This window comes from Cololabis saira, chromosome 11, assembly GCF_033807715.1.
Source record: "Cololabis saira isolate AMF1-May2022 chromosome 11, fColSai1.1, whole genome shotgun sequence".
Classification (NCBI taxonomy): Eukaryota; Metazoa; Chordata; class Actinopteri; order Beloniformes; family Belonidae; genus Cololabis; species Cololabis saira.
Genome location: NC_084597.1, coordinates 40,697,810 through 40,724,207, shown reverse-complemented (window position 1 = coordinate 40,724,207; position 26,398 = coordinate 40,697,810). Strand labels below are relative to the sequence as shown.

Genomic DNA, 26,398 nt, shown 5'->3' with positions numbered 1-26,398 from the left:
TGCTGCGTGTTTCTGTTTGTTTTTGTTCTGATTTATATTAACTAATCACGGTACACGGGTTGAACTCCTCAGACAACTCTCTCCTTTGACTGTGCTTGGTGCTTCAGCTAGGTCTTCCCACACTTGTGTGTCACAAAAACGCCTATCCGAGGCGTACCCAAAGTAAATTGAAAGCTATTCTTGAACCGTTTGACGTACATGGATGGTTCTGGTCTCTTTTGAAAGGTAACACTCTGAAGTTTTTTCTCCAACTGTCAGAATCACTGTAACTGCTACTAGAATTGAGTAATCTAACTTTGAACACACTGAAATAGAAGGTTTTTTCTTTCCGCCTGAAATTTGCTTGTAATTACATGTCTGCAGATGAGTGAATACTTGGCCTATTAGCTGGAAAACACAATGGGACCAAAGCCTGAAGCCTTGTCTAGTGCAACATCAAAATTGATAAAAATAGCACAGAAAATGATATTTTACACTTGTTTTTGTCAGACTATGTCTAGGCGTTTCCAAAAATGGCCATTTGGAGACACTCAGTTTTGCTCACTGAAAGTTTTCAGATGACGCTCAGCGCTCCTGCTGCGGGTTTTTTTGCGAGACCCCGTGGTGTCATACCTCGTTGTGTTCAGGATCTCATTGGCTATAGAATGTGCCTGTCATCAGCATGATTGGCTGCAATTGGCTCATTTTTTTCATGACAAAAGGGGGGCATGAGCCTATTTCCAACACAGACGGTCATTGGCTGTTGATGGCTGTGGACGGCCAGAGGAATGGTCTGATTGGTCCAAATAGGTGTCAATCAATAGGACACGACACAGACTCCATTTTGAGAATATGAATTGTATTGAAAAGACCAGAATTACAATGAATGAAAGTTGAAAATGTGGCACATCAAGCGGCTAATTTCTAATGATGCAGCGGCTGTTTGTGGATATTTACTGTTATAATGATGTATTTTGGACTAAATACTTTACTGGATTGGATATACTGAACCTTCCTGAATGTAACAAGACCGTTTTTGTGGGAATATTTTTCAACATATGATTTCTATGAAGATGAATAGGTGAGTTGCATCATTTGCACAAATCTTTGTTTGTTTGTTTGTGGTGTCGATATGTACCAGCTGCTTTGATTATATCCTGAAATGGTTTATATGGCTGTAATCACAATAATCTTAGCTTTTCAAAGATATGTTGCATGAGTAACTCACTTAACAAATTTAACTATGTAAATGACCTAGTTATGTAAATTAGGTCAGATGGCCCGAGTGCGGGCCCCCTCCCAACTTAATGATATTACGTACAAATATTGAAACACCTGTGTTACAAATAAAGATTAAACAACTGACTTGAAACGTGCTTTTAATGCGAAAATAAGTGATAATTTTTATGTGCACCGACAAATCTGTCAGAGGTATTTTAAAACATAATTGCAAAAGCAACAATAAATGCTTTTTTCACCCCATTTTTTCACCGTAAGTTATGCAAGTGTACATGAGGTAGTTGCCTTATACGCAGACAGCTTTCAGGAGGAATGAAGCATTGACTGATCAGACCAGTAACCGCACCAACAAATGTGTCTGTTCTGTAAAAGATGATAACCCATGAAAGTGGAGAACTGTCATTACTTGGTGCACCAACAACATCCAAACAACAATGCAGAGCCCCTGAACACAAAGGAGACATTCTTTACACAAAAGAAACACACATCTTTCTGCAGGATTTACACCTGTGTTTGGGAGCAGATTATGAATCCTTAAGAAAATCTCTGTGTGGACTGCAAATTCCAAGATTGATCAAATATTGCTTCAAAAGGATCCTAAAAGATATAAATTATCTGAAAGAAGGTATTATATGCTGGTGTAAGTCTAAAAATGCTTATTTTTTTTTATCTCTATTAGCACTGCATTTAATATTAATAGCAACAGAGATTATACTAAGACCACTATATCTCCAGAAAAACGCTCAGAGATATCTGGTGATACAAAGAAGGTCAATGCCGTATTAAAAAGTTTTAATTCTCAAGATTATTTGACAGACAGAAATATTCAGCAATGTGGAAAAGTACCTACATTTTGCCTGACTTCATTTCCCCTTCTTTTTATGTCTGCTCTTCACTTAAACATTGTATAGACGCATAAAATCAGGGCTCAGACTGATTACAGGCTTCGTATCACTAGTGCATTCAGACTGCGGTTTTGAAGCCCCTTGGGAATAAAGATGAGACAAGAAAAAAATGAAAAAATTTTTAAACACGAAATGATCCGCAACCAATCAGATATCTTCCTTGTTTTCAGCCAATCATAAGAACGCACCCCACGTGGGGGGCGATTTACTCATAAGCCAATCACATTAAGCCATTCAAACCGCACTGACTTAAATTTCAGTCAGATCAACATGGCTTCCAGCAAGCAGAGCAGACCGGTAAGTGAAACATCTAATTTAACATATTTGGATACTTTATCCTCTTTTTGTGAGAAGGTTTTTTGTTATTAATCTTATTCGCTTTAATTGTGCGACCACCAATACAAGCCAGCCAGCTAAGCGAGTGAGCTACAATAGCAAGCTATGATAGTAAGCTACGATAACAAGCTACGATATCAAGCTATGCTAGTGCTTCTGCATGCCAAGAGGTTCTGGCTACTATCTTTCCATTAAGTTGAATTTCTTGTGAATGAAATGACTGTTTTACAGGGTCTGTCGCTCTGAGCCGAGGTAGCAGCTCAGTCCTTGGTGCAGTTATTGGCCCGGGAGCTGTCCTCGGCCCCAAGCACAGCAAGACAGAGTAAACTCCTCCTCCTCCTCCTGCTCCCCTACATGACGCACACATTCACTTAGGTCAGAGGGGTTGGGGGGTCCGGCGCATGGCATACCCCGGGACTGCCTGCTTCTCAGTTTTTAATAACATTTTAGACATCTCTACCCTCAACAGATATACACTCAACAAGGACACTTGCACATAGGGTCTTTGGATGGGGGGGGCACTGTCAAATGTGACTCCTGGTGCACATTTGACAGTACATGGTGCCCTGACCGCTCCCTCCCGGTTTTAACCGCATTAGTCACACCCACAAACACTCATCACCAGGGGCGGGATTGAGGTCTTCATCCGCACATGTTTCCCGCATTCGGCCTTGGGCGGGGGACGATGGGAGGGACTGATGGCCGGACCCGGGTATGGGCTCGCCATGCTGCCTGGGGGGGGGGGTTGGTGGGCTGTCCATGTCTTTGTTAGTGAGTGTATGTTGGTGTCTGTGGGGGTGTGTGTCATGCGGGGGACTGGCGGCCTGTCCGGGTTGTGCCCCGCTGTAGTTGGCTGGGGCGGGCTCCGGCGGACCCCAGTGACCCTGCAAAGGATAAGGCGGGTATATAAAATGGATGGATGGATGGATGGATGGATGGATGGATGGGTGTCCGTTGTCTGACCTGGGTGTCCGGCTGCCTTGAAAGTGCGCTGCAACGAGTGGCTCCATCGGAGGCATGCGGAGCAGGCCCAGGCCCAGGCCCCGTGAACCAGGCTCCTGCTGCTGAGAGGGTGGTCTCTCCGTGAGCACGCCACTTCATCCACTAGCTCTGGGAAGACGGGAAGTAGTGGCTTTGCTGCGCTCATGGCCAAGAGCAATTTATTCCCTTCATAGCGGGATCTTGTGGTCTCGGCTATGACAGCAGGCCAGGGGATGTCTAGCCGGGCAGCAGCATGTTTGCAGATGTCGAGCATATTCGAGCTGGGGAGGGGAGAGGCTGGTGTGCTGCTCACATCTCCATTCCATGAGCTGCGGGCTGCGGGCTGTGCAGCCCGAGCAGGAGTAATGAAGAAGTCGTCCTTGTCTTCATCCTCTGATATGAGGAGTTCCGAGGTGCGTTCTTCATCGTCCCCATATTCCTGTTCCAGGACGTCTTCCTCCTGTGGGGAGCCGCAGCTAGGTCGACCTGGGAGCCCCATCAGACGCTAACTTCCGGTTTCTCCACCGCAAGGACCCCCCTCTCTTCTCCATCTTCGACGGCGGCAACGCTGGGAGGGAGATAGAGGTCATGTCCAGACAGGCTAGCCTGGCGGGCTAGCTGTCTGTGGAGACTCTTAACCAGGGGTCCTCAACCTTTTTCCAGTGAGGGCCACATAACTTTTCCCACCTCTGATGGGGGGCCGGGCTCAGCTTGTAACAAGAAAAGTGTGATGATCGCAGGGGTGCCTACATTAAACATTTATTGTTTCCATAATAAAACCACACATTAATAACCATTTCTGAGACCCTCTCTGGGTTCTTCACAAAAAAAAAATGTCAGGAAATGTATAATAACACTATTTATGAAATAAATAAAAATCAAATAACCCTCTCTAGGTTCTTCACAGAAAAAGTAAGGAAATATTTTTCACAGAAAATATATAACAGTAGGCCTATTTATGGAATCAATAGTAACCAAACAAAACAACCCTCTCTGGGTTCACAGAAAAAAAGTTTCTGTTGTGCCGTGCACAATCTTTTGATAAGAGCAGAATTAAATCACTCATATGAGCAGTCTCTCCCAAAGTTATTGTGTTCTTTAATTTATTATCCAGTGTTGTAGGCTCGCCCAGTAGACACCACTGCAGGCTCTCTCTCATCAACTTCCCTCTGAAAACCACAAAGTAAGCAGGCTTAGAAACCAAACTAAAGTAATGCAGCACCTACACAGCACAATACATTTCAACATATGCCACCATATGCGGCCGCTAGAGTACTGACCAGAACCAAGAAATCTGACCATATCACTCCTATTTTATCAAAACTCCACTGGCTCCCAATAAAACAAAGAATTGATTTTAAAATTCTTCTTATAGTTTATAAATGTTTTAATGGTCTGGCCCCCTCTTATGTCTCTGACATGCTCAGTTTATATGTACCGAAAAGATCCCTTAGATCTCTGAACAAAGATCTCCTAATCATACCCAGGATAAATTCTCAATCAGCATATGGTTCATTCAGTCATTACGGTCCCACACTCTGGAACTCTGTACCACATGAACTACGCTCTGCTTCATCACTGGCCTCTTTTAAAAGTAAATTAAAAACATATCTTTTTTCACAAGCTTTTAGCTAGTTTGTTGGAATCAGTACTATAATTTTAATTTTAATATATTTTAATTTCCATCATCTCTTTTATCATGTTTTTGTGTTTTATGTGTTTTATTGTACTTTTTATGTGTTTTTATGTGTGTTAGCACATTGAGGTTATGCTTGTCATATGAAATGTGCTATATAAATAAATCTGATTTGATTTGATTTGATATAGAAAAGTGAGCTTACCTGTACTGTAGCTGTGTTCATCAGTGTGAACTTTGTGCTTGCATCTGGCTGGTGAGGAGTTGGATGTCGGGTTCCATGCTAGTCACAGCCAGTCGCAAACTCTGATGCAGATGTTGATCTGTCAATCTTGATCTCGTCGGAGATTTCAGGAGTTTCATGCGTGAAAAGGTTTGCTCGCAGATATACGTGCTGCCAAAAACCGTGGACATCTTCATTGCCTGTTTTTTTATGTTCGGGTAGGTGTCAGGGAGGGCGGCATAGAATCCAATGAGATCGTTAGGCTTGAATTCGTCTTTCACAGCATCACAGGTCTGTAGCTCGGCCAGCTCAAACTGGTAAGAAGGCTCGGCTTCATTGACGACGGCAAGAAAGGGGTTCTGAAAGGCTACGTTCACACTGCAGTCCTTAATGCTCAATTCCGATTTTTTCCCATATCCGATTTTTTTGTGTGGCTGTTCACATTATCTTTTAAAATGTGTCCTATATCCGACTCGAGTGTGAACGCATCGCGGCCCTGAACTGACCCGCATGCACAGAGGCGTGTGGTGATGACAATGATGGGTTTGCATCCAACAGGTGCCTGTGAACTGCCAATTATCCATCAAGCTCCACAATTATCATGTTAACATTAAATCAGATAGATTTGTCAAGGACGTTTCTCTTGCATCTCTATCATTATGCGGGCATGAATTCTCAGAGTTTTGCGGGAGCGGGCGGGAGTGGATGTAAACACTGCGGGCGCAAATGCAGCGGGAGCGGGATGAAGAAAACAGTCCCGCTATAGCAGGGCTCTAGCTCCGCTCCCCGGAGTGTCAGCTCTGCTCTCCGGCGTTCAGCTGGGTTTATCACCTAACACACGGTCCAGCTCGTTGTAAAACGGGCAGGTTATGCGACCACGACCGCTTCGCTGATTTGAATCCTCAGCTTCTTTATTTAGTAATATGCTTAAATTCAGCGGGTTGTCTCGTCTGATCTGAGGTCGTATAAAGAGGTGAGCGGTGGGGAGGGGAGGAGGAGAGGCGGAGGAGAGGCGGAGGAGAGGCGGAGGAGAGGCGGGGGTGGCCCGGAGGGACCCCCGCCGTCTCCCGTGTCTCTCCCCCGCCGTCTCCCGTGTCTCCCCCGCGGCTCGGGGCTCTGCGTGTGACGTCAAAGTCGCATTAATTCCGACCTGGCTGTTCACACTGAGGTCGCATTGCAAAACATCAGACCTGTATCCGATTTAGAACCACATATGGAAGCGACCTGAATCTGATTTGAAAAGATCAGATTCCATGTGACTTGTGCTGTTCACACTGTCATAAACAAATCGGATTTGAGTCATATATGAGCAAAAAATCAGATTTGGGTCACTTGGGAACTGCAGTGTGAACGTAGCCAAAGAGACAGATTTTTTTGGCATGAACATGTAGTTCGCGGAACCGCACACCGAACTCCGCCGTCACCATTTCCAGTGCTTCCACGCACTTTGCAGCTGGGAAAGGGACCGCTGGCTTCTCTGCAGAAAGGCTTTGGGTAGCAGGGAGATGGGCGAAGTTACACTTTTTCACTTGTTCCAAAACCAGCGCCAGTTTCACCTCAAATGCCTTTATGTGGGAATACATGTCGCTAATGAGTTTCCCCTGGCCTTGTAGCTGCAAGTTAAGCCCATTTAGCATTTCTGTCACATCTGTTAAGAATGCGACGTGCCATTTCCACACTGGGTCGCTCAGCTCTGGGACCGTTTTGCCTTTTGATTGAAGAAAATTGTTAATTTCGGGTAGCAGCTCATAAAAACGCCTCAGAACTTTGCCGCGGCTCAGCCATCGGATCTCGGTGTAGTACAGCACATCTCCGTACGCAGACTCCAGTTCAGACAAGATTTGTTGGAACTGCCTGTGTTTAAGTGCATTTCCTCTGATGGCGTTTACGCATGACACCACAATCTTCATTACGGAATCCCATTTTAGCACTTTGCAGCACATGCTTGCTGGTGGATTAGGCAGTGTACCTGTAGCGGTGCGGGGAGACCCCGCTCTTCCATCTCCCGGTTCACTCGCCCTATTAGACCCTGCGTCGCGCCGACCATACCTGGGGCCCCGTCAGTGGTGATGCTGGCAAGCTTTGCCCAGTCCAGATCCAACTGTTACATGGTTTGACACACTTTGGCAAAAATATCCTTCCCCGTCGTAGTGCCTTTCATACTCTGTAGGGCTGCCAGCTCCTCGCACATTTGAAACTTTGTGTTAACTCCACGAATAAAAATAAGAAGCTGCGCGGTGTCCTGCACGTCCGTGCTCTCATCCAGTGCTAAAGAAAAAAACTCAAATTGTTTTGTCTTTTGCTGCAGCTGGGCATATACATTATCACCCATTTCTTCAACACGTCTGGTAACTGTACACGCCGACAGACTCACAGCATTAAACACATCTTTCTTTTCGGGGCACATCTCCTCCACGACAACATTCAAACACTTCTTGACAAACTCCCCCTCAGTGAAAGGTTTGCCGCCGCTTGCGATCAGCTGAGCAACACGGAAACTGGCCCGAACTGCCGCTTGGTTCTGCTGAACTTGTCGTACAAATGTAGTCTGCTGAGCTAACAGTCCACTTTTTAGCTTTGCAAGTTTGGTTTCTCTCATTTGGCCTTGCAAGCTATCATACTTTTCTTTGTGACGGGATTCATAATGTCGGCGCAGATTGTATTCTTTGAATACCGCCACCGCCTCTTGACAGATGAGGCAAACAGCCTTTTCTTTGCATTGAACAAAAAAATAATTGTGTGTCCACTGCGGGTTAAATACCCTGCATTCTGAATCAATTTTTCTCTTACCCAACCTTTTTGCCATTATTCGTTCTGGGGGGCTCACGTTCACGTTCTATACTGGGGCAAACGGCAAACAAAGTGAGGTCGTAGTCAGAGTGGTGTATAAAGAGAGTGGCGACACGCTTTGATCTCGCCGCAAAGCGCGTGCCTATCTTACAGTATGGGCTGCAGTTTCAAACATTGCTCCTATGAGTGGAACTACCCATTGAGATAGAATGAGCACTTCCGCATTTCCATCGTTACAATGGGAGTCAACGCTAGTGTCACCACTCTCTTTCTACACCACTCTGGCATTTTTTTTTTTTTTTTTTTTTTTTTTGCGCACTGTTCAGGGGGCCGGGTCAAATGTGGAGGTGGGCCGTATCCGGCCCGCGGGCCGTAGTTTGAGGACCCCTGCTCTTAACGGTGAACACCGCACAGTCTTGACACAAGCCGGGGACGTCGGTAGCTAGCCGGGCGTGTTTCAGCCCCAGGCAGCTTGAGCAGACCTGTTGTGGATCCTTGCTCAAGGGACGGGCCCCGGAGTTTCCGTGCCCTCTGGTGTAAGGGGTTTTTGCCTTCATGTCCCGAGAGCTGGTGTGCAGGCGGGGTTGAGGCAGTTAGCTGGTGTGCTAACCGGGAAAAGTTGAGAAATTAGCTGGTGTGCTAATACTCTATTCGAGCAGCCGTGGTAAGGCGTTGAGGACAGTGCCAACCAAGCCGTGGAGGGTGAGGAAAGCACAAAATTTGATCTGGTGTGACGGACGAAGCCTTACGACAGAAGCTAAATAAGATCTATCTGTGGACAGTTCAGCTAACAAGCCGAGGACGTGAGATATGATCCGAGGCCAAAACACAGTCAGCGTTCAAGGGGCCGTCCTCGAGACTGGGCAGACCGGCGAGACAGTTCAGGAAGCCGTCCTTGGGGCTGGGCAGACCGGCGAGACAGTTCATTTCATTCCAAAACCAACAGTGTTGTATCAAGTTGATACAGGTGTGTACCAATTTTCGTGCATGTACGTCAAACTGTATTGTGGGGCTTGAGCCACGGAGTTTTCTAGGGGGCGCTGTTGAGCTATTAGGCCATGCCCATTAATGCAAACCATGAAATATCAAATTTTTCGCCAGGCCTGGCTTGCGTGCAAAATTTGGTGACTTTTGGGGCACGTTTAGGGGGGCAAAAAAGGCCCTCCTTTCGTCGGAAGAAAAACGAGGATAAAAACAAAAACGAGAAAAATTCCTACAGATACAATAGGGCCTTCGCACTGTAAGTGCTCGGGCCCTAATTAGGAAAAATGTCTACTCTGGATAAAGCTATATGGACGGCCAGAATCGCAGTTCAACACTTCCACCATGCTATCACCTAAACTAATGAAAAGATCTTGTTTTTGCCAAAAACATACATTTTTTAAACTCATTACAAGGTACCCAAAGTGTTCCTTTTTATCTATATCTTGTTGCTGTTGATTTTGGCGTTGGTATTTAGTATTTAGTCAGCCACTAATCGTGCAAGTTCTCCCAGTTAAAAAGAGGCCTGTAATCTTCATGTGATTTTCATCACAGGTACAGTGGGGAGAACAAGTATTTGATACACTGCCGATTTTGCAGGTTTTCCCACTTGAAAAGCATGTAGAAGTCTGTAATTTTTATCATAGGTACTCTTCAACTGTGAGTGATGGAATCTAAAAAAAGAATCCAGAAAATCACATTGTATGATTTTTAAGTAATTAATTTGCATTTTATTGCATGACATAAGTATTTGATACATCAGAAAAACAGAACTTAATATTTGGTACAGAAACCTTTGTTTGCAATTACAGAGATCAGATGTTTCCTGTAGTTCTTGACCAGGTTTGCACACACTGCAGCAGGGATTTTGGCCCACTCCTCCATACAGATCTTCTCCAGATCCTTCAGGTTTCGGGGCTGTCCCTGGGCAATACGGACTTTCAGTTCCCTCCAAAGATTTTCTATTGGGTTCAGGTCAGGAGACTGGCTAGGCCACTCCAGGACCTTGAAATGCTTCTTACGGAGCCACTCCTTAGTTGCCCTGGCTGACTGTTTCGGGTCGTTGTCATGCTGGAAGACCCAGCCACGACCCATCTTCAATGCTCTTACTGAGGGAAGGAGGTTGTTGGCCAAGATCTCGCCATACATGGCCCCATCCATCCTCCCCTCAATACGGTGCAGTCGTCCTGTCCCCTTTGCAGAAAAGCATCCCCAAAGAATGATGTTTCCACCTCCATGCTTCACGGTTGGGATGGTGTTCTTGGGGTTGTACTCATCCATCTTCTTCCTCCAAACACGGCGAATGGAGTTTAGACCAAAAAGCTCTATTTTAGTCTCATCAGACCACATGACCTTCTCCCATTCCTCCTCTGGATCATCCAGATGGTCATTGGCAAACTTCAGACGGGCCTTGACATGCACTGGCTTGAGCAGGGGGACCTTGCGTGTGCTGCAGGATTTTAATCCATGACGGCGTAGTGTGTTACTAATGGTTTTCTTTGAGACTGTGGTCCCAGCTCTCTTCAGGTCATTGACCAGGTCCTGCCGTGTAGTTCTGGGCTGATCCCTCACCTTCCTCATGATCATTGATGCCCCACGAGGTGAGATTTTGCATGGAGCCCCAGACCGAGGGAGATTGACCGTCATCTTGAACTTCTTCCATTTTCTAATAATTGTGCCAACAGTTGTTGCCTTCTCACCAAGCTGCTTGCCTATTGTCCTGTAGCCCATCCCAGCCTTGTGCAGGTCTACAATTTTATCCCTGATGTCCTTACACAGCTCTCTGGTCTTGGCCATTGTGGAGAGGTTGGAGTTTGTTTGATTGAGTGTGTGGACAGGTGTCTTTTATACAGGTAACGAGTTCAAACAGGTGCAGTTAACACAGGTAATGAGTGGAGAACAGGAGGGCTTCTTAAAGAAGAACTAACAGGTCTGTGAGAGCCGGAAGTTTTACTGGTTGACAGGTGATCAAATACTTATGTCATGCAATAAAATGCAAATGAATTACTTAAAAATCATACAATGTAATTTTCTGGCTTTTTTTTTTTAGATTCTGTCACTCACAGTTGAAGAGTACCTATGATAAAAATTACAGACTTCTATATGCTTTGCAAGTGGGAAAACCTGCAAAATCGGCCGTGTATCAAATACTTGTCTCTCATATATCTCTAGTTGAGATATACAGTGGGGAGAACAAAATGAAAGAAAGGAAATCCAGAAAATCACATTGTCTGATTTTTAAAGAATGTATTTGCAAATTATAGTGGAAAATAAGTATTTAAGTATTTATTTTTTAAGTATTTAAGCTACAACTTATAAACAACTAAAAAGTATTTGGGTATTCCAACACATATAGCCTCTCTGACAAAAAGAATATACATTTTTAAACATTGTATCTGGTTTTGTGGGTTTATAAGTCCCCATCTGTCATAAACATTTTTGGGAAAGTCAACTGAAGTACACTGTAATAGTAGATGTTCTCCAGCAGATGGGGATGAGTCACTGAATTACCTTTAAGGGGGTCTCTGGTGATCTCGACAGTATATGAATGATTTATTGTATTGATACAGATTTTTGTTCTTTTACCATACAATTGTCCCTGGTTATAGTTTCAGTAACTGGTGGTCAAAACACTGGGTCCATACTGCTACCCTTGTTACGCCGCTGTGACCATTATGACCTCTTCTGCAGCTGGTGAGCCCACTGAACACATTGTTGCTTGTTGGGCCCCAGTCTGGCCTCCGGCAGGAGGGTCCCCCCTTATGAGCCTGGTCCTGCTCAAGGTTTCCTCCCTCCTAAAGGGGAGTTTTTCCTTGCCACTGTTTGGCTCAAGGCTTTTCTCCCACTAGGGGAGTTTTTACCTGCCATTGTTTATGTAATAATTGCTCGGGGGTCATGTTCTGGGTCTCTGGAAAGTGTGTAGAGACAACATCTGTTGTATTAGACGCTATACATACATAAAATTGAATTGAATTGAATTGAATTGAATGGGTGAAGATCTGATGCTCACAAATGATCTCTCCCCTAAACCCGGGCTCCATAGTCAGCACAGAGACGTTGATCTCCATGGTTTTTTCTCTGTTCCGTATGTGTGATTTTGAGTCTTTCATAGTCTGTCCCGTCCAATTTGTCTTTGAAAACCTTACAAGGAGCATTTACACCCAGCAATATTGTTTCTGAAATTATTCAGGCTGCAACCAAGCAAGTATGTTTGTGTGGGACAATGCAGGACAGTACCAGTACTAAAAGGTCATCCAAAAAGCTTGATATAATGTCTATCTTGATTGCATAAACATACTCAAAATGACATACATATTACACATAAGGGTTTTAACAATGGGCCGGTACGGAGCGGTATGCACTACCGGCACTTCAAAATTTTACCCGGTCAGCGTACCGGAAATTATTTACTGTGTGCGGCGCGTACCGGTACTGTTCTTCCCAGATTCCCCATCAGTCAGTAACTCCCCCCGATCTCCCCAAAGTCTACAGTAGGGCTGTTCGATTTTGCCCAAAAATAAAATCTCGATTTTTTTCTCTCAAAATCCGATTTTCGATTACGATTACGATTATTTTGTGAATTGACAAAAGGCAAAGAAATGATTTCAAATATGCTGTTTTTTTATTGAACATTTGCCCCATTGGGCTTTAAGTGCAAACTTTGCTCTTATTAAACCAAAAATGAATGAATAAAGTGCAAAACTCTGTAAAATAAGTTGAAAAAAAGTTTTAAAAAAGTTTTATCTCTGAAAAAAAAAATCAGCAAATCAGCACTTGCAAACATACAGTAAGTTATATTTCCAATGAAATAAAACAAGACATTTTCTAATTAAACTAAACTGGGTCTTTGCATGCTAAATAATAATGCAACCCATGAAGGAGGTAGAGGTGTGTAATGTCAGTCATTACATTTGCTATTCACATTTGCAAGTTTTTTGCAAGGAACACGAGCCGGTCTAGCGCATCTGGCTTGAGGGATGCCCGGTGGCATGTTACAACGCCCCCTCCTACACTAAAGAGCCTCTCCGATGGGGCACTTGTCGCAGGTATTGAGAGGTATTTCCATCAATCATTAATATGGTATCAATCATTAATATGTGTGCAGACAAGGTTAAAAAAAAAAAAAAAAAAAAAAAAAGTGAAAAAATCGATTTTACGAGTTTCACGCTTTAACATCGTTCTAATTACATAATCGCGATTACGATTTAAAATCGATTAATCGAACAGCCCTAGTCTACAGGTTGGATTTGTTGATTAAGGTGTTTTGATGCTCAAAGCTTGCCGTACAGACGTAAAGGCGCACCTGGCCAACCCGCGGCTCGCGAGCCGCATGCTGCTCTTTGGCCGGTGTCATGCGGCTCTTGCAACTTTATTTGATAGGTGCAGTGACAGACAGACTCGTAGGAAGTGGGCGCAAAATATGCCGCGATTGGAATCAAACCCGCATTCGCTGTACGCAAGTCGCCTGCTCATCCCGTTGAGCTATACGGGCGCGCTCGTGGTTGTGACGGAAATAAATTGGAGGGACAAAATGCACGGCCAAACAGAAATATGAAGGTAAACACAGGAGGTTTTTAACAGAGTGGGAGAGTTATATATATATATATATATATATATATATATATATATACATACACAAATTTACATAGTCCCATATTTGTATGACTGGAGGGGGAGAGTACCGGCACTTATTTTTTCCCACTTAAAGCACTGTGTAGGGGCCTTAGTTAAAATTATAAACTGAAATCAATGTTCATAAAAGTGTTTCCTCTCAATCATAGGGTGTAATTAGGGTCCGAGCACTTACAGTGCGAAGGCCCTATTGTATCTGTAGGAAATGTTTTTTAGGGCCCGAACACTTACAGTGTGAAGGCCCTCTTGTATCTGTAGGATTTTTTTCTTTATTCTTTATTCTTTATCCTTCTGACGAAAGAGGGCCCTTTTGCCCCCCTAAAAGTGCCCCAAAAGTCACCAAACTTTGCACGCAAGCCAGGCCTGGCGAAAAATTTGATATTTCATGGTTTGCATTAATGGGCATGGCAAAATGGCTCAACAGCGCCCCCTAGAAAACTTTGTGCCTCAAGCCCCACAATACGGTTTGACGTACATGCACGAAAATCTGTACACACCTGTATCATGTCGCAACTTAAAGGAGCTTGAGGCCGGATTGAGGCAGAATTTATGAAAAAAATTCGTATACGTTTTAAGTTTTCTAGTAATAATGTCAGATGAAGCGTTCCAAACCCAAAAGAATGAGCCCTCTAGTGTATCTCTCCGTTGCCTTGAACAGGCTGTGTGCTGCAAAATGTGCTGCAATTCGGGCCCAAATTTCCCGCACTGGGCTGCGGATGTGACGTCACATGATGCTGCATGCGCGTTCTCCCCGTTCTCCCATGCCGGCTTCACTGTTGGCTGCAGTACCCCCCATAGGCGCCGGAAGTGGGAGTGCGGCAGGGGCTGCAGCACCCCCTGGAAAAATTGAAATGACAATAAAAGATTATAAATATATAAATATTTGTGGTTGCTGTTTCTGTTCCACAACATTGTAAGCCACATTTGAGATGAAGGCTGAATACCGTAGATGACCAAATAGTCGCCCGCGCGCAAATACGCGCCTGTGCTCTAATAGCCGCCGGGGGTCCGAGCCCATTTGGCATAATAAACGCCGGTTCAATTAAACGCCCGGGCGACTACCGGTAATAACCTGGTAATAACACTGTATTTGCATTGTATTGTGTACAGTATCGTTCATACTGCTCTGATCAGCTCCGTGTGTCGCCGTTACACAGACAAACTGTCTTTGTATATCAGAGCATGTGAGCGGAGGGAAGCGGCGAGGGGATTCTTTATTATTTTTAATTTTATTTTTTTATATATCAAAATCCCAAAATATCTGTACCGTTTCTGATTGGGTGTGTGCACTGCGAATCATTTTTAGACACAACAAAGAACGCGTACCGCAAAAGTTGTGTCTTGGTGGAGGAACCCGGCGTCCAGCAAAATGAGAAGAGAAAAAAGAGTTCAGCAGACAGCGCACACACTGAAGGCTGATTTATGGTTCCGCGTTACAACAACGCAGAGCCTACGGCGCAGGGTACGCCGCAAGGCTGATTTATGGTGCCGCGTTTCAACAACGCAGAGCCTACGGCGCAGGGTACGCCGTAAGGCTGATTTATGGTGCCGCGTTACAACAACGCAGAGCCTACGGCGTAGGGGACGCGGCGACCTACGTGGAAATGCGCTCTTTTTTTTTGCTATTAAAATATGATTTGTAATGTGAATTTGCAAAACTTAAACTACAAATAATAGTTTTTGACGTAACATCAGAGATTGTGCATGCTCTCTGTGAAAGGATGAGTCAAATCGGGTCGCAGCTGCTTCAGCTGTGATTCCTTCACGAGGAGCGACCAGGATTTCAAACACGCTTGATTTTCTTGCGAGCTCACGATTTGTGATCGGGAGCTCGTCGTGAGGTGTTGTGTTGTGTACAGTGTGTACAATTTTAGTTCCAGTGGTACTATGGTGATCTCATATGTTCTTTGTAAGTAATGGTCTGGTGCTGCTCATTGCAAAAATAAATTGTAGCCTGGTGCAAATACCCGCCTGGTTCTTATAAACGCCTGGGGTCCAAGTGGATTTAGCATATTAAACGCCCGGGCTACTAAATGGTCATCTACGGTATATGGGTAATTTTAATTAAAAAAAAGAAAAGTAGCCAGTCACACCCCCCTGGTCTGCGGACCGCTCAGGTGATCAGAACCGCAAATGTTGTTTGTAAACATCCGCATTTTTGCCCACCAATTACAAATGCACAGCCAGCTGGTACCCCCAACGGCCGTCGTGGTGAAGGGTGGCGCTAGAGAGTCTCATTTCTTAAAAGGAGCCTCAAGCTCCTTTAAAGAAAAGTCTCATGGCGCCATGGCCGAAACCGAACAGGAAGTCGGCCATTCTGAATGAATCGTGTAATTTTGGCGCAATTTATGCCATTCCTTCGGCCGCTTCTTTGCCCGAACTGTAACGTGCACCCAGGTGTGTTATACATCAAAATGTGCATCTCGATCCTGCTACGATGGGCATTACTTTTCTCAGTCAAAAGCGTTACCGTGGCGACGCTAGACGCCAAAAAGCGCGCATATCCATATTTGATAGTTCCTACTTTCTGCCATAACTTTTGAATTGTTTGACATAAAGACTTGTGGGTGGTGTCATCGGACATGGTTTTGAGTACTTTACCTTAATTGGTGCAAATTATCCCCGCCCCTTCATCTGATTGGTCGATATCTGATACTTCCTACTTTCTGCCATAACTTTTGAATGGTTTGATATAGAGAGTCGTGGGTGGTGTCATCTGCTAAATGTCCAGGCCTGAAGAATCTACATCAAGTCATACAAGCGCTTCCACTGCAGCACGCCTGAACGTGCACAAGGGTGTGAGGACCCGTTCATTAGTCATTAGCTTTCAAATTTTTTGTCTCGATTAATCATTGCGTGGATTTATTTTACTTCATTGTTAGATGGTTGAGTGTTTTGACTGTTGGCATGTTAAGCTCACTGCAACAAAATCCAATGAACTTTGTTGACATGACAATAATGTATTCAATTTTAAATCTACGAGTGCAGGCCATTAACTATTTTTGTTTTATTATCCTCCTAAGATTTATTTTTCTTGTTGCTTTGGGACAAGTGGGATGTCCACACATGTGTGCACCAGGTCTTGGGGGGTTAAGTCCGGACTTGTAGAAGCGTAGAAATGAAAGAAAGTGTATTTTATTTTTCATAATTTTTCCAGTTTAAAATTGTCTCAGTTTCTCTCATCCAAACAAAATAGCTCAGACTTGAACTGTATGAAAAAGGTCAATCTCAATTTCCCCCTGTACTCTGATAAACTAACCACAAGCTTGTAACAACCAGAAAAATCTCCTAAGTGTTTCAAAATGAGTACATTGTCTTCTAGGTTATTTTTCTTTATTTGAATGTATTGCAATGCAAACAATTATGAGTGTTACTTCAGTAACAATATACAATCAGACACCATTTAAAAAAAGAAACAAACCAACAACATTAAAGTGTTGCTTCTTGACTTATATGCTCTAACAAATAAGGGAAAAGAGAATTTTATGACCCATAATCAAAGAAGCCCTCTGCGGCAGCAACTCTTTGTCAGCATGTACAAACAGCGTGACAAGCGCGACACACCCGACCACATTCCATAAACACAGTCGCAGGAAGCATGCCTCAGATACCTCACAAATAAAAAAGATGCTTCTGTTTAGTCTAGTTTAAATGCTAAATTAATGCAACAATCTTTTTTGTTTTATATGGTCAAAAACGTAAATAGGCATTTTAATTTTTTTTTAAGTCTTAAGGAATAAAGTAATAACATCTAAGCAGTATTTCAGCAGATTTTTGTAGAAAAAACGTATTTTTTGAAGAATAATACAATTTATGAGTGAATAATATCTTCTGAAACATATTGTAACTGTCTGACAGCTAAAGCACCACACATCTACATAACAAATTAAATAAAATGGGTGCTTTCAGTAAAACATGTGAACATTTATTCATAGAGGTATATATTATTGAAATAAAAAAATAGACAACAAACCAACATTCATTTTTGAGTGAATAAACGTGTTTACTGGTGTTAATCTGTTTACGGTTGGACTAAACCCAATTCCCATCAAGCAGATGCACTTATTGTATTTTTTAAATGTTACCAAGTGCATAGGAGCATGGGTGCTAATAATATTGTTAAAAAAAGATACAGTCAGAAAAAATACATCAGAACATGTCTGCATAAACTCAGCAATAAGCAAAATTATCCTCAAAATACAACTGTTACAAGAAGATGTAATCAGTTGTTGATTGACAGCTGATTAGGCATCTCCTCTACTTTCTGTAACAGGAGGCGGCGTTGGAATTGTTTCAGTGAAACACTGGTTCATCTCACACAATGAAGTGACATCAACAGTCGCGGTCATTGTTTGCGGCTCAAGTGTCGTCTCCATCACCATCATCGTTGTTCCATCTGTGTTCATTGTGTCTGGTCCGGGGCTGAATGTGCTCCCATCTCCTGAGGTCATGGTTGTCATGGCAGCCGTGGTGCCTACCGGCTCTGGTTTCACAGTGACATAGATTTCCTCTGAGGAACTTTCACTAGAAGATGCTGAAGAATCTGAACGTTCGTCAGAGTCTGAAGAAGAGTCTGAAGAGTCTGAAGAGTCTGAAGAGTCTGAAGAGTCTGAAGAGATCTGTGAAGTGCAGAAGTTTATGAATTAAGAGGTTAGAAGTTCACCTCAAATGTCTCAAAAACAGTTGGTCTTTTACAAACTTTGAAGTTGGACAAGTGTGAGTGGGCACCCTGGAAACAATTGGATTGTTTATCTTGAGAGATGTTTCAGGTCCACTTTATATAATAAAACTATAGATTTGGAGCCGGAAAAGAAAGAGAAAAAACAATATTTTACAAGATTGGCTTACTTCTGAAAAAGAAACAACTTTCCTCTCTGTCACTGGCTAAAACGAAAGTTACGCCTGTAACTACGGTTCTATGAGTCCCGGATGACCGCCAGGCGGTGCTGTAAGCACTGGATATCTCCCCCTCGCGCATGCGCATGTCGAGTACAATACCAACAATGTCACGTCACCCGTGACCCCTGCATGACCCCCGGAAGGGTATATCTTCCGGCGTCAGCATGGGATCGGCTCCTAGAATCTTCTCGCGAGAGCACGAGGATTCGGAGTGACCGGCAGGCCTGGCGGTCATCCGGGACTCATAGAACCGTAGTTACAGGCGTAACTTTCGTTCTATTTCGTCCCTACTGACCGCCAGGCGGTGCTGTAAGCACTGGATGACGAATACCAACAATGTCACATAGAATCCCGGTCACATACCACACTGATCAGGGGCAGAAGGACCCGGGAGTAGAACCACACCCAATGGTTGGGGAGTGGCGACATTGATCCGGTAAAACCTGGAGAACGTGTCTGGCGACGTCCACGAAGTCGCGGTGCAGATGTCCTCCAGAGGCACCCCCTGCAGGGCAGCCAAGAAGCTGCGACGCTTCTGGCCGAGTGGCACCTCACCCCCACTGGTAAGGGGCGGCCACTGGCCCTGTGGGCGCGCTCGACGGGGTCCACCACCCAGTGGGACGGCGCTGTCCAGAAACAGCACGCCCCCTGTTGGGGCCACCATGGCAGAGAACAAGCTGCTCCGACCGTCGCACAGGCGCGGTAGCATAAGCAGCAAGGGCCCGTACGGGGCACAAAGGGCTCGGCCCACTCTCTGCAGGACCTAGGGCAGGAACGCCACGTTCGGCCACAACATAGCCCCTGAGCTGACTGACAGGGCATGTAACTCATCGACTCGCCGATGTCATGGCGAGGAGAAAAGCTATCTCCGTAGAGAGCCACTTCAGGCCCACCCGGGCCAAGGGCCCAAAAGGGTGGAGAAGAGAGGGCACCTAGCACCATGGGCAGGTCCCACACTGCTCGGGGGTTTATATTCATGTTTATGTTCAGGTTCTCTGGAAAGCGTCTAGAGACAACATCTGTTGTATCAGACGCTATATAAAAATCGAATGGAATCGAAAACTGGGGCCTTTGGGCTCCTCGGGGGGGGCAGCCTCAGAGCCCCCCTGAGAAAGAGAAACCAGCCGGTGGCACCCCACGGTGGCATTCTCAACCAGGGCATGTTGCGATGAAATGACCGCCACATACACCCTTAAAGTGGACTGAGCACGGCCACCATCCAGGAGGGACCGAAGGGACCCCAGGATCGTGGCCACGGGGCAAAGAACAGGGTCCTCTGCCCCGTCTGCACACCAGGCAGAGAATCTCCCCCACTCGCACTCATACCAGAGGCGGGTGGGAGGCACATGGGCATTCGAGATGCCAGCCCTGACGGGTTCAGGACAGCTTGACAACAATGGGTCGGGCGCCGCAGCGGCCAGACTCAGAGCCAAAAGCGACGGGGTCGGGGTGCAAAACCTGAATCCCCGGCTGGAAAAGACGGTCCCTCTGGGGGGCGTCATGTTGTGTCGCAGCAGAGCCCCCGCAGCAGTGGAAACTACGTTTCCCCGGTCGGAAGGGGGCCACCAAGAGGAGCCCGTGAGCCCTCTGGAGGACCCTCTGCAAAGGCGGCTTGCGCCGGGAGAGGAAGTCTGTCACCCGGTTCCTGTCTCCAGGCAGGAACATCGCCCGAAGGCCGGGCAGGCGAGGAGCTGTCCACGCTAGGAGGCCCCGGGACACCTGCAGCAGCTGTGCAGAGTCGGGGCCCCCTCTGGTGGCCGATCAAGGAACAGTGGACACACTGTCCGACCGACCCGGCACGTGCCTCCCCCACAGGAGTTGCAAAAAATGTTAGTGTGAAGTGCAGAGCCCAGAGCTCCAGCACGTTGATGTGGCGCGTGCGGACCCGGGAGGACTACTGATGACAGCCTCCCGGCAGGGAGGGGACAGCGCCTAAGGGCACACCCCTCAGCCGGAATGTCCCGCCTTTCCAGGGTGCAAGGGTATAGACACACACCCGCGAAACCCTGACCAGCCTGCGCCCGTGCCTCTTGGCATCCAGGCGAGGCTGTCCAGCCACATTGCAGGGGGCGTAGCGACAGCAGGCCCAAAGGTATAAGAGGGGCAAGGGTTGCCATCACGCACCTGGTGAAAAAAATCCTCGGTGACAGGGAGAGCCCGCACAGGAGCACCCTGAACCGACAACGGTGGCCCCGGTAGGCGAGCCCCCGGAACCACCGGTGACGTGCCGCGACCGGCACGTGAAACAAGCGCCCTGTAGGTCCACAGTTGCAAACCACTTCCTCCTGACCAACGCAGAGCATCTGCTGTGGTCAAGCCTCCGGAAGGGCAGGACCTTCATGCATTCGTCGAGGTCCCTCAAGTCCAAGATGGGACGACGTCCGTCGTCTCCCTTGCTGACGAGAAAGTAGCTCAAGTAGAACCCCCAGGCCGCGGCGGGGGGTCCACCGGCATGATGGCGCTCTTGGCCAGTAGGGCGGGCAACACCTGAGCCCGAGCCGGAATGTTTGCCGGGTCTCTGACGATGGTCATCTCAACCCGGCCGGAGATAGGAGGCCGGTGTCGGAACTGCAAAACGTACCCCCGGGCTAGGGTGGAAACCACCCGGGCCCCAATGAGCAGGCAGCCCAGTAACCGAGCTGCTGCCGGAAAAGTAGCTGACGACCGGCTCCGTGGCCTTAGCGCCGTCTCCCCCGGGCTCCGGACGTCCCGGGGGGGGCGACGGTCGGGATCAACGCCCCGACGCTGGTGGGACGGTCCGCGCACAGGGGGGCGAAAGTCACCAGCAGGCTGACTCACAGACCGCCGAAAGCCGCGCCGGCCGCCGTGGGCAGGCGGCCGGGGGCGAGGCCCGGGGGCCGGTGAAGGCCTCCCGGTGTACAGGAGGCGGCCGCACCCCTGTGAAGGTACACCAGCCGCTGCCTGGTCTCATCAGCCAGGGCGGTGCGGTTCAGAGCTTCCAGGGCAGTTGCCCCAAACAGCTCCCCCGGTTCTGCCGGTGCCTGACGAAGAACCCTACGAGCAGTCTCCGTCAGGGGTGACTGCGCCAGTCAGACATGACGGCGCGTGTGCACCAGGGTGGACATCAGCCGCCCCAGTTCCCTCGTTTGGGAGGCAAAAAGCCTGTAGGGATATGTCACACATGTCCTGTGTGGAATCATCCACCTGTGCATCCTGCAGGGAGGTGGAGAGAGCCAGTAGCAGATGAAAAAAGGGTGTTCCCCAGCCGGCCGATGCGTGCCGCTGTTTCATAAGCCTTACAAATATGCCCATCAGTAACCCTACTCTGGGTAGAGGGGCACTTGGGATCTGGCTTCAGAGCCTCATCAGGAGCCACTATCAGTGCTGCAATGGAGGGCTCGATGGGGGGGCATGTGGTGGAGACCAGCCACAGCAGCGTCCTCCATCGCCGTCAGAGCACGGTCATCAGCCGGCTGTGACATCTCTCCAGCATGAGTGCAGCTCCCTCAAAAAACTCCGACAAAGACGGAATGTGAATTCCACCGGAGAAGGATTGCGCCTGTGGAAGGCGCTAGAGGCCACCTCCGCACGCGGTGCATTCGGCTGCAAGTGTGCCAGGGCAGTGCGGATAATGCTCTGCACGGAGGAACAAACCGTCCCCTCCCGAGAGCTCTGGGCAGATGAGTGCGAGGAGAACCCCGAGCGCTGTGAGGCCGGGTCCCCTGATGACACGTTGAAGTGGCTCGCCGAGGCTGCAATGGAGATGGCGTCCTCCGGCAGCGGCGGTGGCGACCCCAGAGCAAACTCTGGCATGGCAGGTTCCACCTGGCCAGTACCAGGTTGCAGATTGAGGAGGGGCGCCGTCATCTGCTCCATGTCGGCAGCCAAGCGATCTACCTTCGAGGAGAGCTGGCTCGTCATCCGCCGTCGTTTGGGGGCCCCCACCACTCTCTTTGCCGATCGCTTCAGAGAAGACCCCGGCTGAGATGAGGGGAGGCTGGCCAACGGCCCCGCTGCTCAGGGCCGAGGCACGACACGCAGAGGTCCTGGTTATCCGCAGGGTCCAGGGCGGCCATGCACCCTGGGCATGAACGCTCCATCACAGCGACCGGCGGGAGAGGGAGCGGACACGCTGCCGTCGCCACGGATGTGCTGGCAGGAGAGAGGAGCGGACACGCTGCCGTTCACACGAATGTGTCGGTGGGAGCGGTCACGCTGCCGTCACCACGGATGTGCCGGTGGGAGAGGGGAGCGGACGCGCTGCAGTCACCGCGTAGGTGTCGGTGGGAGAGGGGAGCGGAAACGCTGCCGTCACCACAGCGAGCACGCTGCCGTCACCACCAATATGCTGGCGGGAGAGGGGAGCGGTCACGCTACCGTCAGCACGGATGTGTCAGTGGGAGAAGGGAGCAGAAACGCTGCCGTCACCACAGCGAGCACGCTGCCATCACCGCCAATGTGCCGGCGGGAGAGGGGAGGGCCACGCTACCGCCAATACGGATGTGTAAGTGGGAGAGGGGAGCGGAAACGCTGCCGTCACCACAGCGAGCACGCTGCCGTCACCACCAATATGCCGGTGGGAGAGGGGAGCGGCCACGCTACCGTCAGCACGGATGTGTCAGTGGGAGAGGGAGCGGACACGCTGCCGTCACCACGGATGTGCTGGTAGGAGAGACGAGCGGACACGCTGCCGTCCACACGAATGTGTCGGTGGGAGCGGTCACGCTGCCGTCCACACGAATGTGTCGGTGGGAGAGGGGAGCGGTCACGCTGCCGTCACCACGGATGTGCCGGTGGGAGAGGGAGCGGACGAGCCGCCATCACCACGTAGGTGTCAGTGGGAGAGGGGAGCGGAAACGCTGCCGTCACCACAGCGAGCACGCTGCCGTCACCACCAATATGAAGGCGGGAGAGGGGAGGGCCACGCTACCGTCAACACAGGTGTGTCAGTGGGAGAGGGGAGCGGAAACGCTGCCGTCACCACAGCGAGCACGCTGCCGTCACCGCCAATATGCAGGCGGGAGAGGGGAGGGCCACGCTGCCGTCACCACGGCTATGAGAAAAGGCAAAAATAGGCGTCTTTACTCAAAAAGAAGAGAACAATCCTCTCTCGTTTCTTTCCTTTTTTTTTTTTTTTTTAAAAGAAAAAAATAATCTGCAAGGAAAAAAATAATGTTGTCACATTAATAAAGTGGGAGAGGGAGCGAAACGCTGCCGTCACCACAAATGAGCCGGTGGGAGAGGGGCGTGGCCCCCACCACGGCTGTAAAAAAGACCAAAAAAGGTGTTTGTATTGTTTTTTCAAAAGAAAAAAATAATCCTTTTCTGTCTTCTTTTTTCCCTTTTTTTTTTTTTTTTTCAAAAGAAAAAAATAATCTGCAAGGAAAAAATAATGTTGTCACATTAATAAAGTGGGAGAGGGAGCGAAACGCTGCCGTCACCACAAATGAGCCGGTGGGAGAGGGGCGTGGCCTCCACCACGGCTGTAAGAAAGACCAAAAAAGGTGTTTGTATTGTTTTTTCAAAAGAAAAAAATAATCCTTTTCTGTCTTCTTTTTTTTTTTTCAAAAGAAAAAAATAATCTGCAAGGAAAAAATAATGTTGTCACATTAATAAGTGGGGAGAGGAAGCGAAACGCTGTCTCCCTGCGCAGATTGTGATCAGGTGTCAGGCGCAGCTTGACAGCTTACCTTCTGTCAGCTGGGCAGGGGGGCGGGGCGGGGAGACGCCGCCGCCGCCGCAACGAACACCAATAAATACCGCGCGGCCACAGCCTCTTGGAGGACGACAGAGATCGTTACTCCTACCTTACGGCACGAAGCTGCACAGAGGCCGGCGGTTTTAGGGAGGAAAAAAGGAGCTTCACAAAGCTCCTATTTCCGTCCTGTACTTCAGACGCGCGATGCGAGAAGAAAAAAGGAGCCGATCCCATGCTGACGCCGGAAGATATACCCTTCCGGGGGTCATGCAGGGGTCACGGGTGACGTGACATTGTTGGTATTGTACTCGACATGCGCATGCGCGAGGGGGAGATATCCAGTGCTTACAGCACCGCCTGGCGGTCAGTAGGGACGAAATAGAACATCACATTTAGCCTTATATCATATGTTTTTGTATGATATCCACTAGTTTTATACAGCATCTGTATCTGTTAAATATGATATCATCCATTACAACGGCTCTGCCATAAATTCTGAATTTCAAAATCTAAAGGATCTATCAACTTTTTGTGAAATGGTCCCAAAGAATTGAAAACCTTCTTAATGTTTAATATTGAAATCATCGGTGGTTGATTGTTACGGGATAACATTAGATCCAAAACTCTTGCTGCGAATTATGGTGTAGACTTAAGCGAAATACAGAAAAATGTCAAGTATTTCAAATATTTACCTTAAATATGTGGCGGTGTTAACGTGGTATGATATGATAACGAATTAATTGAGTGTTCAAAGGTAGATTCCACAACAAAACACACCATTAGAAACTCTGGTTTAAAGCTCAGAAAAAAACTTTACCAATCAACATTCAGAAAAGATTTGAAAAAAGAAAAAGCAAGTATAACTTAAAAGGAACAGAGATTTTTATAAAACCAAGATGCAGGACAAAATTGATGGAACGTTGTGTTTCTGTGAAAGGAATCAATTTATGGAACAATCTGAATAAAGAAAACAAAGAATCCAAATCAAACATTACATTCAAAAGAACAATTAAAGCCTGTATGTTAAGGAAATATAACGAAAAATGTTGAGTTTGATTGACATACCCCTAGGCGGTGGTAATTTTATTTTAATGTTATTTTAATTTTATTTTATTTTAGTTGTTTTTATTCACTTAGTTGTTGTTTTTTTTTATTATTATTTTTAATTTAGGTTATTTGTGAAAGGGGCAGATCAGATAAGATTCTTCTTCTTTCTGCTCCCTTTTCATTCACAAGTTAGGAAGATTTGTATTTGTGTTTGTATTGAATTGTTTTGTTTTTTTGAATGAAATAAAGAATAAAATGAATGAAATGAAATGAAAAATGGTAAAGAGAAAGACTTCAGGCAGTGAGGGAAAAAGACAAAGGAAGCCTGCAGTGTTATCGGGGTCATCTTACCGGCCTAGCAAACGTTGTTGTTGTCAGAAGGATCATCATGAGGGCTGCTTTCAGGAGCTCCATCTCTGTTTGTTAACTCACTGTGGAGGAGGCCATAAACATGAGCACAGCTATGTCATCCACAACAAGACATACTGCTTGTGGGTAGTGGCAAGAATCATATGAACACTGAAAAGCTAGTATTACAGTGTGATAAGGAGAGATGCATATAATAGACAAGCTTGACATGATCTAACACAAATAAAATTGTGTGTTATTCAAAAAAGCAATTAAAACTCACCAGGTTACAATACTTCCAGATCTGTTGTCCAGGTGCCGGTCAGTTCTCCTTAATCCTGGTCAGAATTAATTGATTATTAGTGGTTGTGGTGAATGTACATCTGATCATCATCAATGCTGGTGCTCTTATATGCTTTCTCTGCAGGGAGGCTGGCCTGGGAAGGGCTGGGACAGGAAGGCGACCTGGGGAGACCATTGTGTAAGATTGGTTTTCCTGGGGCTGAAGGGGAGGAGCACAGTAGGTGGTTTACCACACATCCGGAAGAAGTGGTGAGCTTACTTTGACATGTTACAACTTTTATTTTGAAATGTGTATGGAAAATACATTTCGTTCATGAGAAACAAACATGATTGTAGAACTAGTAAAACTGTATAAAAGTGGAACTAAAAGTGGAGTTTTTCTATTTCAGGTCAAACTGTATCGTGGGACTTATGAGCAGTTCTGAGTCACTTGCTCTACG

The 26,398-nt window shown here is 46.8% G+C and overlaps 1 protein-coding gene across 1 annotated transcript; it reads right to left on the bottom strand.

Moving 5' to 3' along the window:
- Positions 1-17,002: 17,002 nt before the first annotated feature.
- On the bottom strand, positions 17,003-26,101 carry LOC133454772 (putative mediator of RNA polymerase II transcription subunit 26). The gene is made up of 3 exons (XM_061733494.1): positions 25,939-26,101; positions 25,659-25,738; positions 17,003-18,321 (listed from the first exon to the last, which is right to left on the bottom strand). Exons 2-3 carry the CDS (start codon positions 25,719-25,721, stop codon positions 17,947-17,949), a joined length of 438 nt encoding a protein of 145 aa, XP_061589478.1. The 5' UTR covers positions 25,722-25,738; positions 25,939-26,101; the 3' UTR covers positions 17,003-17,946.
- Between the last annotated feature and the right edge of the window lie 297 nt (positions 26,102-26,398).

Bases quoted from the DNA above. Each gene is read 5' to 3' on its own strand.
- LOC133454772 (XM_061733494.1), bottom strand. From the start codon at position 25,721: ATGGAGCTCCTGAAAGCAGCCCTCATGATGATCCTTCTGACAACAACA. The intron at 18,322-25,658 runs GTAAGATGACCC...TGCACTTCACAG, and splicing joins CAACAACGTTTGCTAGGCCG to ATCTCTTCAGACTCTTCAGA.